This window comes from Eulemur rufifrons, chromosome 17 (assembly GCF_041146395.1).
Source record: "Eulemur rufifrons isolate Redbay chromosome 17, OSU_ERuf_1, whole genome shotgun sequence".
NCBI lineage: Eukaryota > Metazoa > Chordata > Mammalia > Primates > Lemuridae > Eulemur > Eulemur rufifrons.
The window spans coordinates 9,906,107-9,919,960 of record NC_090999.1 but is presented as its reverse complement, the minus strand read 5'-3'; the positions used below and the strand labels follow the sequence as shown (position 1 = coordinate 9,919,960).

The 13,854-nt window shown below is 47.4% G+C and overlaps 1 protein-coding gene across 1 annotated transcript in view; it reads right to left on the bottom strand.

The window, feature by feature from the left end:
• The window catches only part of TRIO (trio Rho guanine nucleotide exchange factor), a 332,548-nt gene that overhangs the window by 15,301 nt on the left and 303,393 nt on the right, over positions 1 to 13,854 (bottom strand). Inside the window, exons 44-49 of the mRNA XM_069492180.1 lie at positions 13,197 to 13,247; positions 12,897 to 12,974; positions 11,762 to 11,953; positions 9,514 to 9,691; positions 6,047 to 6,828; positions 1,761 to 2,008 (exon numbers count right to left, since the gene is read on the bottom strand). Of these exons, the coding sequence (XP_069348281.1) occupies positions 1,761 to 2,008; positions 6,047 to 6,828; positions 9,514 to 9,691; positions 11,762 to 11,953; positions 12,897 to 12,974; positions 13,197 to 13,247 (1,529 nt within the window). The remainder of the gene's footprint in view (positions 1 to 1,760; positions 2,009 to 6,046; positions 6,829 to 9,513; positions 9,692 to 11,761; positions 11,954 to 12,896; positions 12,975 to 13,196; positions 13,248 to 13,854) is intronic.

Below are 13,854 nucleotides of genomic sequence, written 5' to 3'. Positions count from 1 at the left end.
GCTCTGGCATAAGGGAATGTTGTGGCTGCTTTGATCTTCTATCCAGACCACTCAAACTTTCTACATATCAGCAATAAGGCTGTTTTGCTTTCTTATCATTCATTGTTCACCGAAGTAGCAATTTTCATTTCCTTCAAGAACTGTTCCTTTGCATTCACAACTTGGCTACTTGGTGCAAGAGGCCTGGCTTTCAACCTACCTCAGCTTTTGACATGTCTTTCTTACTAAGCTTAATAATTTCTAGCTCTTGATGTAAAGTGAGAGACATGTGACTCTTCTTTTCCCTTGAACACTTAGAGGCCATTGTAGGGTTACTAACTGGCTTAATTTCAATACTGTTGCATCTCAGGGAATAGGGAGTCAGGGGAGAGGAATAGAGATGGGAATCAGCCAGTTGGTGGAGCAGTGAGAACACAACCAACATTTATTGATTAAGTTTGCTGTCTTATATGGGATGTGGTTCGTGACGTACCCACAACAATTACAATAGTGACATTAAAGATCACTGATCATCACAACAGATATCATAATGATCAAAATGCTTGAAATATTATAATAATTACTAAAGTGTGACACAGAGACAGGAAGTGATGATGTGCTGTTGGAAAAATGACATTGATAGACTTGGTTGTTGGTAGATTGTTACAAACCATCAATATGCAAAAAAAAAAAAATGCAGTATCTACAAAGCACAATAAATCGAAGCACAATAAAACGAGGTATGTCCGTTTCTGTGTCTATATCTACACACCCTCTTGGTTCTACTTCTGTAGAGAACCCTAAGAATGTAGAACATAAGAATGTATTTTAAGGCAACAAAGTATAAAATGGGATTTTTCTCTCCTCAGCTCTCTTTCTTTTAAACCACTTTCTTGAGGTATGACTGACATACAGAAAGCTGTCAAATGGGATTCCTAAGCAATGCACTAGGAAAAACTATTTCTGTACAAAGACAAACAGGACAAGGGACTGTCATGGAGAAAGAGGTGCCCTCTGCAGCCTGAGCTGGAGCCAGCCTCCCTGTGGGGCACGAGCCTAGAGGCACAGGGAGCTACCGAGATGGTGGCACAGCCCACACTGCAAACCAGGCCAGGGTGCAGCCCTGCGTGGGGAGGACACAACCGTGTCTGATCTTTTAGGGACATCAAAGTCACAAAGTCCTATGATGCTTCCACCTCCAGAAACCATCTAGCTGGGCCTCTATCATAGTGGACATTTCAAGGAGATTCAGAAAAGGGAAGAGTTTTACAAACCAACACCCAAATTTGGTTTTCTTTAAAATAATGTTTAATGCAACAAAATTGGTTTGAAGTTTCTTAAATGAATTAACCTTCCAGCATATAAAGCGTGATGCCAATGGTGTCACACAGGTCTTTACCTATGGCTTACAGAATGAGCATCTTCACAGATGTCATTCCAACACAGCCCTGAAAATGAGTTAGGGGTCCTCAGAAAGTCCTCATTCCCCACCCAAGACCTCCCAGGACTAAATTATTGTCGTGCCCTATTTCGTGACCTCAAAAAGCTGTTTGTTTCTAAATGCAGGTTATTAAAAGAACCTGTCAGGATTAGTCTGAGAGACGGGAGGAGACCCATCTTCCCTTTAGGGCTGCACATTTTGCTCAGAGATGAACTTGTACTAACAGACACAGCTTCCCCTTCAATAAGCTTCATCCTCTCCAGGGTCTTTGTGCCTCATCTGCGCTGTGCCCTCCTCTCCGTGGCCACCCGCCACACCAGCTTTACCATCAAGCACTCACTTGAGAGTCCCGTCGGGGTTCTCCACAATGACTGCACTGGTGTGGCCCAGGACGAAGCCCGGGATCCAGCCCTCGGCTGCGGGGCACTGGTCAGTGGCGGCTCGGAACACCAGAAACATGTTCTGCTGATTGCTGGCCAGAATTTGAACGACCTCTCCTTGATAGACATTTATCTCATCCTCCTTCACTGCCGTGTAATCGTGTGTCACCAACATGGTGGAGATGTTGCTACTGCTGCTACTTTCACTCTGTAGAGGGAAAGATGAAAAAGAAAAGGCAGAGAGGAACTGAAACGAGACCTACTCATGTACAATCACGCATCACTGTGCACCATGACCCAGTGCAGGGCTCCCCAGACAGGCATGGAGACACTTAACTTTTCCTTCACACAAGCTAACTTTGTGCATCTTTTTCAAGAATTGAAAATAAGATTTCTTTAGAAAGCAATTTAGGGACAATCTAAAATGAAGTCACCACAATAATGACACTTAACTTCTGGGAGCTTGATATTATCTGATATTAGTCTGATCTTCCTTGCATGCTCACGGGAATACCTTAGACCTCATGCCGACAGCATGTTGGGTTATTCCTAACCCAAACAAAGCAATGTCACTGTGAATATAGCTATTTTTTTATGAGATATTAAATTTAAAAGCTGCAAAGAGTTGCTCTTTGTCTCACTGACAGATCAGATAATGGAGAAGTCCCTAAATCTTCACAACAAAACGCTCATTGGAAACGCATATTCCAGAATCATGCTCAGTTGCTGACATATCTAATTTCTACCTCTCTTCCCTTCAAAATGAAGATGGTAGAAACACTGAAAAGTAAAACCAACTACTATTCTCTTCTTATGGACAGTTGCTCTGTCTCCATTACTCATCCCTTGGTGGGTGGCCCTCTTGCGAGCTTGCATGATTCAAGTGTCCCTAAGGTACTGCTGCCATCGGAACATATCACATAGCATCACAGTGCTGCTGGACTCAAACTTCAGGAGCAGACCTGTCGTGGGAATGCTTACCCCACCCTGATTCTGCAGCCCTGGTGACACCTGATCTCTGGTCAGTGACTGACGCACAGTAGGCACTCAATAGGTGTTGAGTGGCCCAGCTGATGAGGCAAGGCTACCACGGCAAAGCAAAGCTGGTTCCTTAAGGCCGTCCCTGGGCCCACACGCTGAGTGGCGCAGCCACAGAGCAGAAGAAACACAAATGGCAGTCTTTGAGTCAGGCTCTCATTTAGTGAGTGACCTACTGTTCCAAGGGGAGGAGAAGAAAGCTGAGGCCCCTGCCAGCTCCTGAGCGACATCTTGCCCAAGTCCCCTCTATCAAACCAAGATGTGGAAATGGCATCTGGTGCCTTGTTCCCAGAAGCTTGTTCTCAGAGGCTCCCATTGGTGACGCTGTGGGATGTTCGTGGACTGTCAGGACTCCAAAGGTGCCAGCTTCTGCTGGGCTCTCAGATGCCCTGGGGAGATCCTGGGTCAGTGCAGATGCAACCGGTCAGTCAACCCCGCCATACTGCCGCTCATCCCTGTCTACTGGGTGCTGAAGGACATGCTGGAGCAGATCGAAGCCAGCCGAGGGGAAAAGTGAGAAGAGACTCTCTTGCTCTCCTCATGAGGCCAAGCGCAGGAAAGCCAACAGGCCAGCCACTGGGAACTCCAGGGGCCGGGGCAACGAACCTAGGCCTGCTGTAGATAAACTAAGACACAGCGGCACTGCTCAGCTCTTGTTTCTTGTCTCTGCCAAGGAGGGGTCTGTTTCCTTGTGCCCGTCTCCATGGAGGCTCACTTCTTGCCTGTGGTCCCTTGCTGTGAAGGGTGCTACACGTCAGGCTTCAGCCTGTGCGTGCTCCTTTATACAATTCTATACCTTTAGCATGTATTCTGGTATGCTGACTTACATGGCAACACTCAATAGTCTTGAGATTACAAAGCTGAATTTGCTAGAATATATAAACAAAAAACATCTTCAGCACAGCTGCTTTTGGTAATATACCAAGCTACATCTCATAATTTGAGTATCTTACCGCAGTAATAATAGCTATTATTATGAGTATTTTCAGAACACCTCCTGCATGCCAGGCCATGTATTAGGCATTTCAAATCTATCTTGCTTAATTCACACAACTGCCTTGCCAATGGGCGGGCGTGGTCATCAGTCCCTTGTCGTAGGAGGTTAGTGACTTTGCACGGGACCACCTGGCCTGCAAGAGAAAGGCAGGGCTGCAGCGACTCCAATGTGTGTGGACTTTTATTGTTGCCTAATAAAACAGGCTGAAAGGCCAGACCATAGAGCGGCTGGCACAGTCACAGTTTGGGTTGATCCACACCTACTGTACTGCTGCTTTCAGCAGAACTTTGCAGAAGGTGCCCATCTAAAGGGGGAAGAGAGACCTGGGCTGTGGGTTAGGCACAACCACTGGCTGTAACCACAGAGGTCTTGACAGATGTGGTCAAAGAGGAGGGAGGCTCTGAGGAGCTGCCAGGGGGACAGGAGTGCACACGGGTAGGGGCTAGGCAGGGTGGCAGTTCCTGTGAACCAAATACTTAAGGGTTCTGGAGGACATTTCCAAATCCCACTTTGGACCTCTGGCCATCTTCCCAGCCTCTGAGGCATTTCTGTACGGCACTGTGACTCATCTCAAACACTGTTCGGCAATTTCCCTTTCCAGGTTACTCACCACATAAGAAAAAGTGGGAAGAGGAAGAGAGAAAGCAAAGGCAACTTTCCAAACCTAAAACTCATGGAACGTACGCCCCCTTTATCCTACACCTTTGTCTCAGAGGCAGCATGCTGGGATGGAGCCGGCCGTGGCCATTCTTCACGTCTACTCGTGACCGTCCAGAGAAGACCAGTGTCGGCTCCTGTGCTGGAGCAGTTGATGTATTCATTCCGAAACTCGGACTCTGAGAACTCCGCTTGTACTGGATGGGAAAGCGTCCAGGTTAGGATGAGCACGAGAAATGCTGACTGGCGGATTTCGTGAGGGTCACAGCTGTAAGGCCATGTCTGCATCCTGAGTGTTCAACTCAGCGCTGGCAGGTGCCACTTGTCACGGCTTGTCTGCATCGCTTTCCCTGACTGAAACCCAGGTCTGACGCTAACCTGACCACTGAGCACGTCCAGTCTAATTGGGACGCTCTGTAGGATGTCTGCCAGACGCTTATTTTTGATAATAATACTCAGCTGTAAATAAATGTATCATGACCCATTTTGTTAATTTCTTTCTCCATTAAATACAAAAATTGAGTTTAACAAAATATGTAAACAAAAAATAGGAAGAAAGAGTAACACCAAGTAAACCAAGCAAGGTATTAATAGAAGTCCAGAGGAAAGAGACATGCAAAAGTCAGATTTTTTTTAATATATATAAAGAGAAACACAATCCCTTTTAGGGAAATGTATTTAAAAATTTATAAAGTGATCAAACATACACTCATTAGAACAGTTCTATTCACTCATGCATGCCTTCAGGAAAGTGTTAGGGGCCAGGCCAGGTGCCGTGTAGGGAACAGGTGCGTAGACAGTGAGGAAGCCAGGAAATGGGGGGAAACCCATCATAGTAACCCTTCTGCTTGAGAAAACGAGTGAGTGCAGGGTAAAGTGGCCCTGGCCAGCCTCGAGGCGGGATGCCCCAGCCCACGCTGCGGCCCTGCTGCCCATGCAGGGCACTGCTCCTCCCGGGGCTCCACTGCACCGCCACCTGCAGGAGCCACGATGCCAGCTGCCCAGAGCAGTCTCTCTTCCAGAGCGAACCTTGGAGTGCAGTAAAATATTCCCACTGGATAGATTCCTTCCCCCCATTTTGTCAGCTTTGTTTGCTTTGAGTTGCTGTTGGAAGTTTCTTGAGGGATTTTTTTTCCAGCCACAAAGACAATATAATATAAGGCATAAAAGAGCAAAACCAAGCGATGAGCAAAAAGCTTAAAGTGTACAGATTTCAGTTGAAGTAAGAGGTAGAGAACGGGAAAAGGCTCCTCCCCCAGAAAAATTGCGAGAGGAAGGCAGGAACCGAAAAGGAAGTTCCAGGGTATTTTGATGGCTGGAAAACTGAAAGCTTTAAAGGTGTTGCATTCAGAAGGTTAACGATCTGCTTCCCTCATCAAGGAGACACGGACAAAGCAAGGAGCGAGTTAGTAGAGCCGAGAGCGTCGCCGCGGCGCGGGAGGAGGCGATTACTGCGGCAGCAGCGCTGGAGAGCCGGAGTTAGTACGAGGACAGCGACGGTGACACAGGAGGTTTAGAAGAGCTGGCGGGGCGGAGGCGGTGGGGCGCGCTTACCCCGTTGCTCTGGGTGGACTGCACGGACTGCTCGCTGGCCGACGAGCACGTGCTCATGCGGTCCGTGTCCTTGCTGGGGGCCGCGTGGCGGTGCGTCTGGCGCTGGAGGGAGTCGCTGTCCCCCGGGAAGGTGAAGGAGCCGGGCCGGCTGGCGGGGGAGGCGGGGATGGAGCTCCAGAAGGAGCCCCCCTTTTGCAGGGGGCTGCTGGGGGGAAAGGGCTCCTTGCCGAAAGGAGAAGGGAACGCGGTGGCCAGCGGAGAGTTCAGAGGCGAGACGGCCCCGGACCTGGGCTTTCCCAGGGGCAGGGAGCCCGGGCTTCCCCGCGCGTCCTTGGAGCCCGCGTCCTGGCTGGCGCCCGCGGCCGACTTCCGGGGGCTGTCCATCACCTTCATCTTGGGGATGGGCTCGGCTCCTCGCTCGGGCCCTTCGGCGTCTCCGCTGGGGGGCGGCCTGCAGGGCTGGCTGAGGCCGGCCTCCAAGGCCAGGCTGCCACCGGGGGGAGGCAGTGAGGGGCCGGGGTTGCACATACCTGACATCTTGTCTGCCTCTGCCTGGCTCGAGGCTGCAGAGGAGACCAGCACAGGGGGGTGGTGTCGGACAGGCTGGGGGATCCGGGAGGGCCTGCTCCTGCTCGAGCTGGGGCCGCTGCTGGTGCCACCGCTGCTGGGGCCGCCGTGGCCGCCTCCGCTGCTGGGGGCCCCGCCGCCGCCGCCCCCGCCCCCACCGCCCCCGCTGCCGCCCCCGCTGTGGTTCCTCTGGTACTCGATCGGTGATGTCAAGGCTGTAAAACAAGCAAGACACAGAGGAGACTGGTCAGGGCACCGAGGGAAAGCACACGGCGGGGCAAAAGGAAAAGGAACATGAGGCGATCTAAAGGAGCGTTGGGCTCAGATGTGCCATGGGCTGGTCACAGGGTAAGTAATCAAGACAGCCTGCGGTCACCAGGATCTTTCCGCAGCGCACACATCTGGAGGCCACAGACTGGCACCATCCACCAGTAAGGGAGTGAGCAATGTGCTACTGTCCTGTTTACTAAGGAGTTAAAACGACTTGATGGGGGCAGTGGAAGCAGTCCACAGACAGCAGGCAGAAGTACCTTTGCGTCCCACAAAGAGAAAGGAGTGGCATCTACCCAGAGCATCCCAGCAAATGGCCAGTGTGAACGGGCAGACCAGAGCCATGCTGGGGCAGAGTCACCCAAGACTGCCTGCAGCACCAACTGGCTCCCACTGTGGGAGAGGTTAGCGTGACTTTCTCCAAAGACTACATTAAACCAGGGAGTAGTTAGTCCAAGAAACAGGCTGGGAGTTAACCCCTTGGCTACCATACTCAGAGGTGGTTTTATAGACCACCTCTCTTTTGTAGGTTGAACAAACCACACAAGGGAAGTTAACACATTGACTGCCACAGAAGAAAAATTGGGGCCACGGTGTTTTATTATGAAAACAGAATAAAAACTTCAAAAACAAAACGATCCTTCTAATTTAATGAAAACTTTGTTATTTTTTTCTGTGCATGAGTTACATGCAACTTGAAAAATAGTTCTTGTGGCTCCCAAGGTGAATAGATGTATGAGTTACATATGCTTCACAGGCCCTGGGCTTAAAACTAGCATGAGTTAAATACAACTCACATGGCAGTTAATGTGTTAAAGGAGCTCCACCAGGCCCCTTGCTGTCCCATCTGTGACTTTAGTGATTTAGCTTTCTCACATAATCTGGAGAAAAACACAGGAATCATGTCAAATAAGATATATGGAAACACTAACACAAATTAAAGTTTACAGCCTTTGAGAAATACCATAATCAGATACCCAGCCCCCCACCCCCAGCAGCGGCCATGTGTAGGAAAGTACCCTGTAGCCAGAGGCAGTCTACAATCTGTGTTGCCTCGGCCTCTCACAGGAGTAAGGGGAGAGCCAGAAAGAGAAGGACGTGTCCACAGCTCCCACCCCATCCATTCGGATCTCCTTTAATTTTCTGGAACAGGTATGATCAGAGGTTCCCCAACCTTTTTGGCACCAGGGACCAGTTTCGTAGAAGACAATTTTTCCATGGAGGGTGGAGCTCAGGCAGTGATGCCAGTGATGTGAATGGCTGTAAATACTGATGAAGCTTGAAGCTTTGCTGGCGCACCCGCCACTTACCTCCTGCTGTATGCCCCCTCCTTCCTAAGTTTCATGGAAGACAATTTTTCCATGTATTTGGGGAGGGTGGTGGGTAGGCAGGGACAGAGCTCTGTGGCCCGGTCCCTAACATGCCAGACCCTTACAGGGGTTGGGGACGGCAGGGTATGATTATCGACAAGACTGAGCGCCAAGTAAACGTTAATACCATAGCCTAATCATGCTTGCAGTTTGGGGGCAGTTCATTTTATTTTAAAGACAATGGTAAAAGTTTAGAGATTTCCTGATCCCAAGCTATGGACTGGTATTTAATGCACCACTTAAGAACAACACATTTAAAGAGACCCACGTTCTCTCACAGCCACAGGAGCTCAACCTTCTACCTCCACAGGAACTATCTGCCTCCCGCCCCCATCCACCCAATTCTAACTGCAAATGTAAACAATTATCATTTGCAAGCTCAATAGAAACCTGGAGTTAACATCTAGGCAGCTGATTCCAACTGGCCCAAAAATGCCATGTGACTTTAGATTTTTCAGTGAGTTCCTACGTTCCTGGCTCTTGAATGCCATGCAGGGTGTGGAGGTGGTTTTCTTGTGACAGAGAACATTACAACATCCTACTGGACTTGAGCACAGAGATGCATAATATGAAGAAAAGGGCACAGAAAAGACAGATTCAATGAACATACAACTTCTGACTGAATTCTCAAAGTTCTTCACTGATCACCAAATTAAAACCAGAGTAGACACCAGCAGCCTCAAAGAGATGTCACACCTATTACGAAGCAACGTAAGAGCAGTGTGGCTGCTCCCTTTGTGTTTGCGGCTCCTCTATAATCACTCAAGCAATGGAAGCTAGGAAGGATAAGACACTCTCATTTTTTAATGGAGAAGGGAGGTATGGGTAGGCAATACACTCAAGAATGTCTCCGACATCTTTGGCCACTTCCATTTGCCTTATGTCCTTCTTGCTCATTGTTCCTCCTAGGACGGGGCCCTCGTGCACATTCTGTGCGGGATACAACGGAACAGTATAGTTGGGAGGGGCACACGCTGAGAGCCACACGGCTGCTTCGAATCCTGACTCTGCCACCTGCAACTTGTGGGACTCTGGGCAAATTACCAACTCACTCTGTGCCTTGGCAAGTGGCGAGGACGACAGTACTTGCCACACAGGCTGGCTGTGAAGATGAAATAAAGCAATATACAGATGGCACCTGGTGTGCGGGAAGTGCTAAGCCCAGTCATTGCTGTGAATATGTAATGGGAGAGAGAAGAAAAATAGAAATGTGTCCATTAGGGAAAGGAAATACATATCCAGTAACAGAACATACGTTACCATTTAAAAAATTGCGCTGGTTTTCTAAAATTTGGTTGATTTCATGGATCCATGTTTGCCGGACACTTGGACTGGATGAATGCAAAATGAAGGTCTCTACCACGTCACCCGTCCTTGATGTCAGAGCAAATTTACAGGGGTCATTTTCCACATTTTCCTCCAGGCAAAGGCAACTCACCTTGAGAAAAATTCAAGCATTATTCACAATAACTAAGAGGTGGAAGCAACCCAAGTGTCCATCTACTGATGAAAGGATAAACAAAATGTGGTATCTGCACACAATGGAATATTATTCATCCTTAATCAGGAAGGAAATTCCAACACATGCTACAACATGGATGAACCCTGAGGACATTATGCTAAGTGAAATATGCCAGGCACAAAAAAACAGATACTGTATGATTCCAAGGATGTGAGGTCCCTGGAATAGTCAAATTCATAGAGACACAAAGTAGAACAGGGGTTGCCAGGGGCTGTGGAGAGAGGGCACTGGGGAGTTAATATTTAATGGGTACAGAGGTTCAGTTTTGTATGATGGAGAGTTCTGGAAATGAATGATGGTGATGGCTGCACAACAACGTGAATGTATCTAATACCACCGAGCTAGGCATACATTTAAATATGATTAAGATAGTAAATTTTATGTTATGTGTATTTTACTACAATAAAAAAATCAAAACATATTTATCCCCACTAGCCAAGTGCAAAGTGAAGTTCATCCAACATCAAAACTTAAACAATCACTTTTTGATAGAGCTTCCATTTTTACTTCCTCAGAAAACATTGTGAAGTCTTTCCATGTGTCTTTTAACTCAGGTACATGGGGATTATCAGGAGTTTAATAGTTTGAACTAACAGCTTGAACACTTAACTAGAAATGTGGGCCTGAGATTACCTGTTTCCAAAACCCCTCTATGATGACCCAGTGTTCATCCTTCACTCACGTTCCAGGGAATAAAATGACACCATTAAAAAATCCCATATTTCAACAAAACCTGTGTTATAAAAGTATATGTGATATCATGATTAAAACACATCCAATAACTTTATAGAAGCAGCAGAATATGTAAGAAAAAATGTATAGAGAATTTGTATGGTTCTGGAGTGATTTTCTGTCAAGAGACTTGCGAAAAGAATGGGTGGGAAGTTCAGGTGATGGATATAGTTCAGGTGATGGATGTAGTTCAGGTGATGGATGTAGTTCTGGGGACTGATGGATGTAGTTCTGGGGACTGATGGATGTAGTGCAGGTGATTGATGGATGTAGTTCTGGTGACTGATGGATGTAGTTCAGGTGATGGATGTAGTTCAGGTTATTGATGGATGTAGTTCTGGTGACTGATGGATGTAGTTCAGGTGATGGATGTAGTTCAGGAGATGGATAGATGCAGTTCGGATGATGATGCAGTTCAGGTGATGGACGTATAGTTCAGGTGATGAAAGTGCAGGTGTGGTGAAGCGCATGGAGGGCCTGTGTCTGACATGGCCTCAGAGTGAAGGGTGGGAAGGTGGTGTGAGATGGAAGGGCCCACAGCCCAGCTTCATGCAGAGGCCTCTGAAGCCCTCCTAGGTAGCGGTCGGCAGGGGACCCCCCAGCTTAAGGGCTGTGCCCATGGACAGAGCCTCACCAGGCTCAGGTGCAGGGAGGCTGTTGGAGACAGACAACGGAAGCCTAAGGGGGAAGCCAGATGGGATAGGGTGCAATGTCCTGCCTGTATGCCAGGAGGCCTACAGGGTGTGGAGAGTCTGAGAGATTCCCTGTCCCTCACTGGGCTGGTGGCTTAGGGCAAAAAGAACTTGTAGGTGGGGGACACATGCATCTCCCAGGGATCTTGTTCTGGGACCTCAGTCTTTCCCCCGGCTTTCCTCTACCTCATCCTTGGTTTGTCTCCTTTACAGAACTTAGTGCCATTTGCAATTGTTTTCTTTGTCTGTTTATTTATCCCATCAGAGGGCAAGCGACACCAGGGCAGAGAGGGCATCTGTCTGGGCCATTCCTAGAGCACTCATGCCTCATACTGACAGCTCAGCAACTCCTTGTTGAATGGAGGAAAAGAAGATGACACTGAGTTAGCTATTTTCTCTGGCTACAGAGCAATGCTCCAAATCTGTGCCCCCCAATTTAAACAAGTTTCCATGGTCATAGAGAAGGTGGTGCATGAACACTACCCAAAAAGGAAAGCGTTTGTTTATCTGCGTCACAGGTACATGCACTGGGACTTGAGAATACATACACAAAACATATTACCTTGATACTGTTCTTAAACAGGAATCCTGGCATGGAGAAGCCCTTTTTTTTATCAAGTGGTTCACTGAATATGACGATCTGCTCAAAGAGGAAAACGCGCCTCTCTTTACATCGAGGCAGAAGCCCTGCATCTTGGTCTGTGACCAAGAAGGTGTCCTGCAAGAGCAGTTTACCCTGGGCAACAATTTTACCCTAAAACAAGAAAAGGGGGCAAAGGAAGAGGAGAAAAAAAACATTGCTTTCTAAGTTACCTGAAGTTCTCTTTTCTATACATTTCTTCCCACAGAATAATGTGTTTTTCTTCTATTAATTTATAGAGCTTAAATTTTTTTTTTCTTTTACTGTATTGAGTTCTTAGCCCCAAACAGAACAATTATCTAAATAAAATTCTTGTCAACCTTTGTCTAAACCTCTGGCCTCAGTTACAATCAGAGACTAATGTTAGGATCTTAAAAATGTCTAGTTCACACTAGAACAGCTGTTCTCAAGGTGCGGTCTCTGGACCGGTGGCAACAGCATCACTCGGCAGGAACAAGTCAGACGTGTAAGAATCTGTCTCAGGAGCCCTCCAGGCGATTCTATGTGTGCTGAAGAGAAACCCAGCACTAGAACTTTAGACCCTAGCAACACAGTAGGCAAGAAAAGTAAAACCTCCCATCTCCTTACTCAGTAGTCAAATTAAAAAAGGAGATTCTGGTTCTGGATTCACCTTTAGGACACGTAATAGGTAACATGTAACATGAGTAGTCTGGCAACCCATACAAAAGTATGCTGGACTAACAAGGAACACAGTAGCCCTAAAGTCAAGCTCCTGGGTCCTACTATATCCGTAGCTACCACGGTTTTAAACACAGGAGAAAGCTCTTACAACAGTAGAGGGCCCAAGAGACAAAGCACAGTCCTGCTTGTTTCTGCCACGAGGCTTTGAGCAGAGAAAGGTCCCAAAAAAGCAAATCAAATGCATCAAAAAAAAAAAAAAAGTTGAAAGAAAGTATCAATCAGGTTGAAGTAAAGGGAGGTAAAGCAGAAAACCAAGCAAAAATGATCAGCTTTCCACATGTGGAGAGAAATAATCCAAGACAGAAGAAAGGGATGGAAGGCAGAGGACCCTTTTAAAGAGCAAGAGCCACATTACATCAAATCCTTGCAGCCGCCCCACGTTCATCATGTCGTTGCACCGCCTCGGTACTATGCACATGACTTCCACGGCTCTCTGCGGGCAGGAAGAGAGCAGAGTGCAAGTTCAAGCTCCTCTAGGGAAGATCTGATGTGCTAACCCAGTTCCTCTCCCTCCCACCCTCCGGTGTGCAGAGGGCAATCCCAGACACGCTGGAGAGACCCCCTCCCAGGGCCAGGCCTCCCTGCTTGGAGACACTCGGGATTAGGAGAAGAGCCCGGCAGGGATTTGGGTGGGCGTAGCCAGCGATGCGAGTACCTCTAATTCTGATGTATCCAGGCTGGCCTTTTTGGAATATTTGAGGAAGTCCTGCAAGGGAAAAGGAGAGGAGGACATGATGATGGTGATGAGGGTAACAGCTGCTAATCTCTTTGATTGCTCATGCTGTGCCAGGCACTGGGTTCAGTGCTTTAGTTCCATTTTCTCACGTTATTCTCTCAGTAACACAGTGAGAAGGTCCCTCCTTATGTAGGTTTCAAGCTGCGGTACAGAAAGTCAGACCAGATCTATCTAATGGTTCCTGTTTAATCCAAGACAAGCTCTTGTCCCTCTTTATGTCCAGGAACTAAGTTTCATACATGAAGGAACCTCCATACATTTTTGTAGTCACTTTTATCATGGAAAAATATGTGGCCCTGCCTTTAGTTGTGCTGAAGAATTTTTATCAATCAAGGGCTAGTCCTAAGCCAGTGGAGAGGAAGACAGAGGGATTAAACATTTACTTTTATTCAAGGCTCCAAGAAGTTTAGAAAATATTTAAGGCTGACAGAGCTGAAGAAAAATCCTTAGCATTCCGAGGTCTGTGGTGGTGAAGAAAGTTCACTTTTACTGGCATTTTGATTCAGAACTTGATGTAAGTAAAAAATGGAGAAAACAGTATAAGGTGTTTTATTAAATTTTTAAGAATCTACCTTGA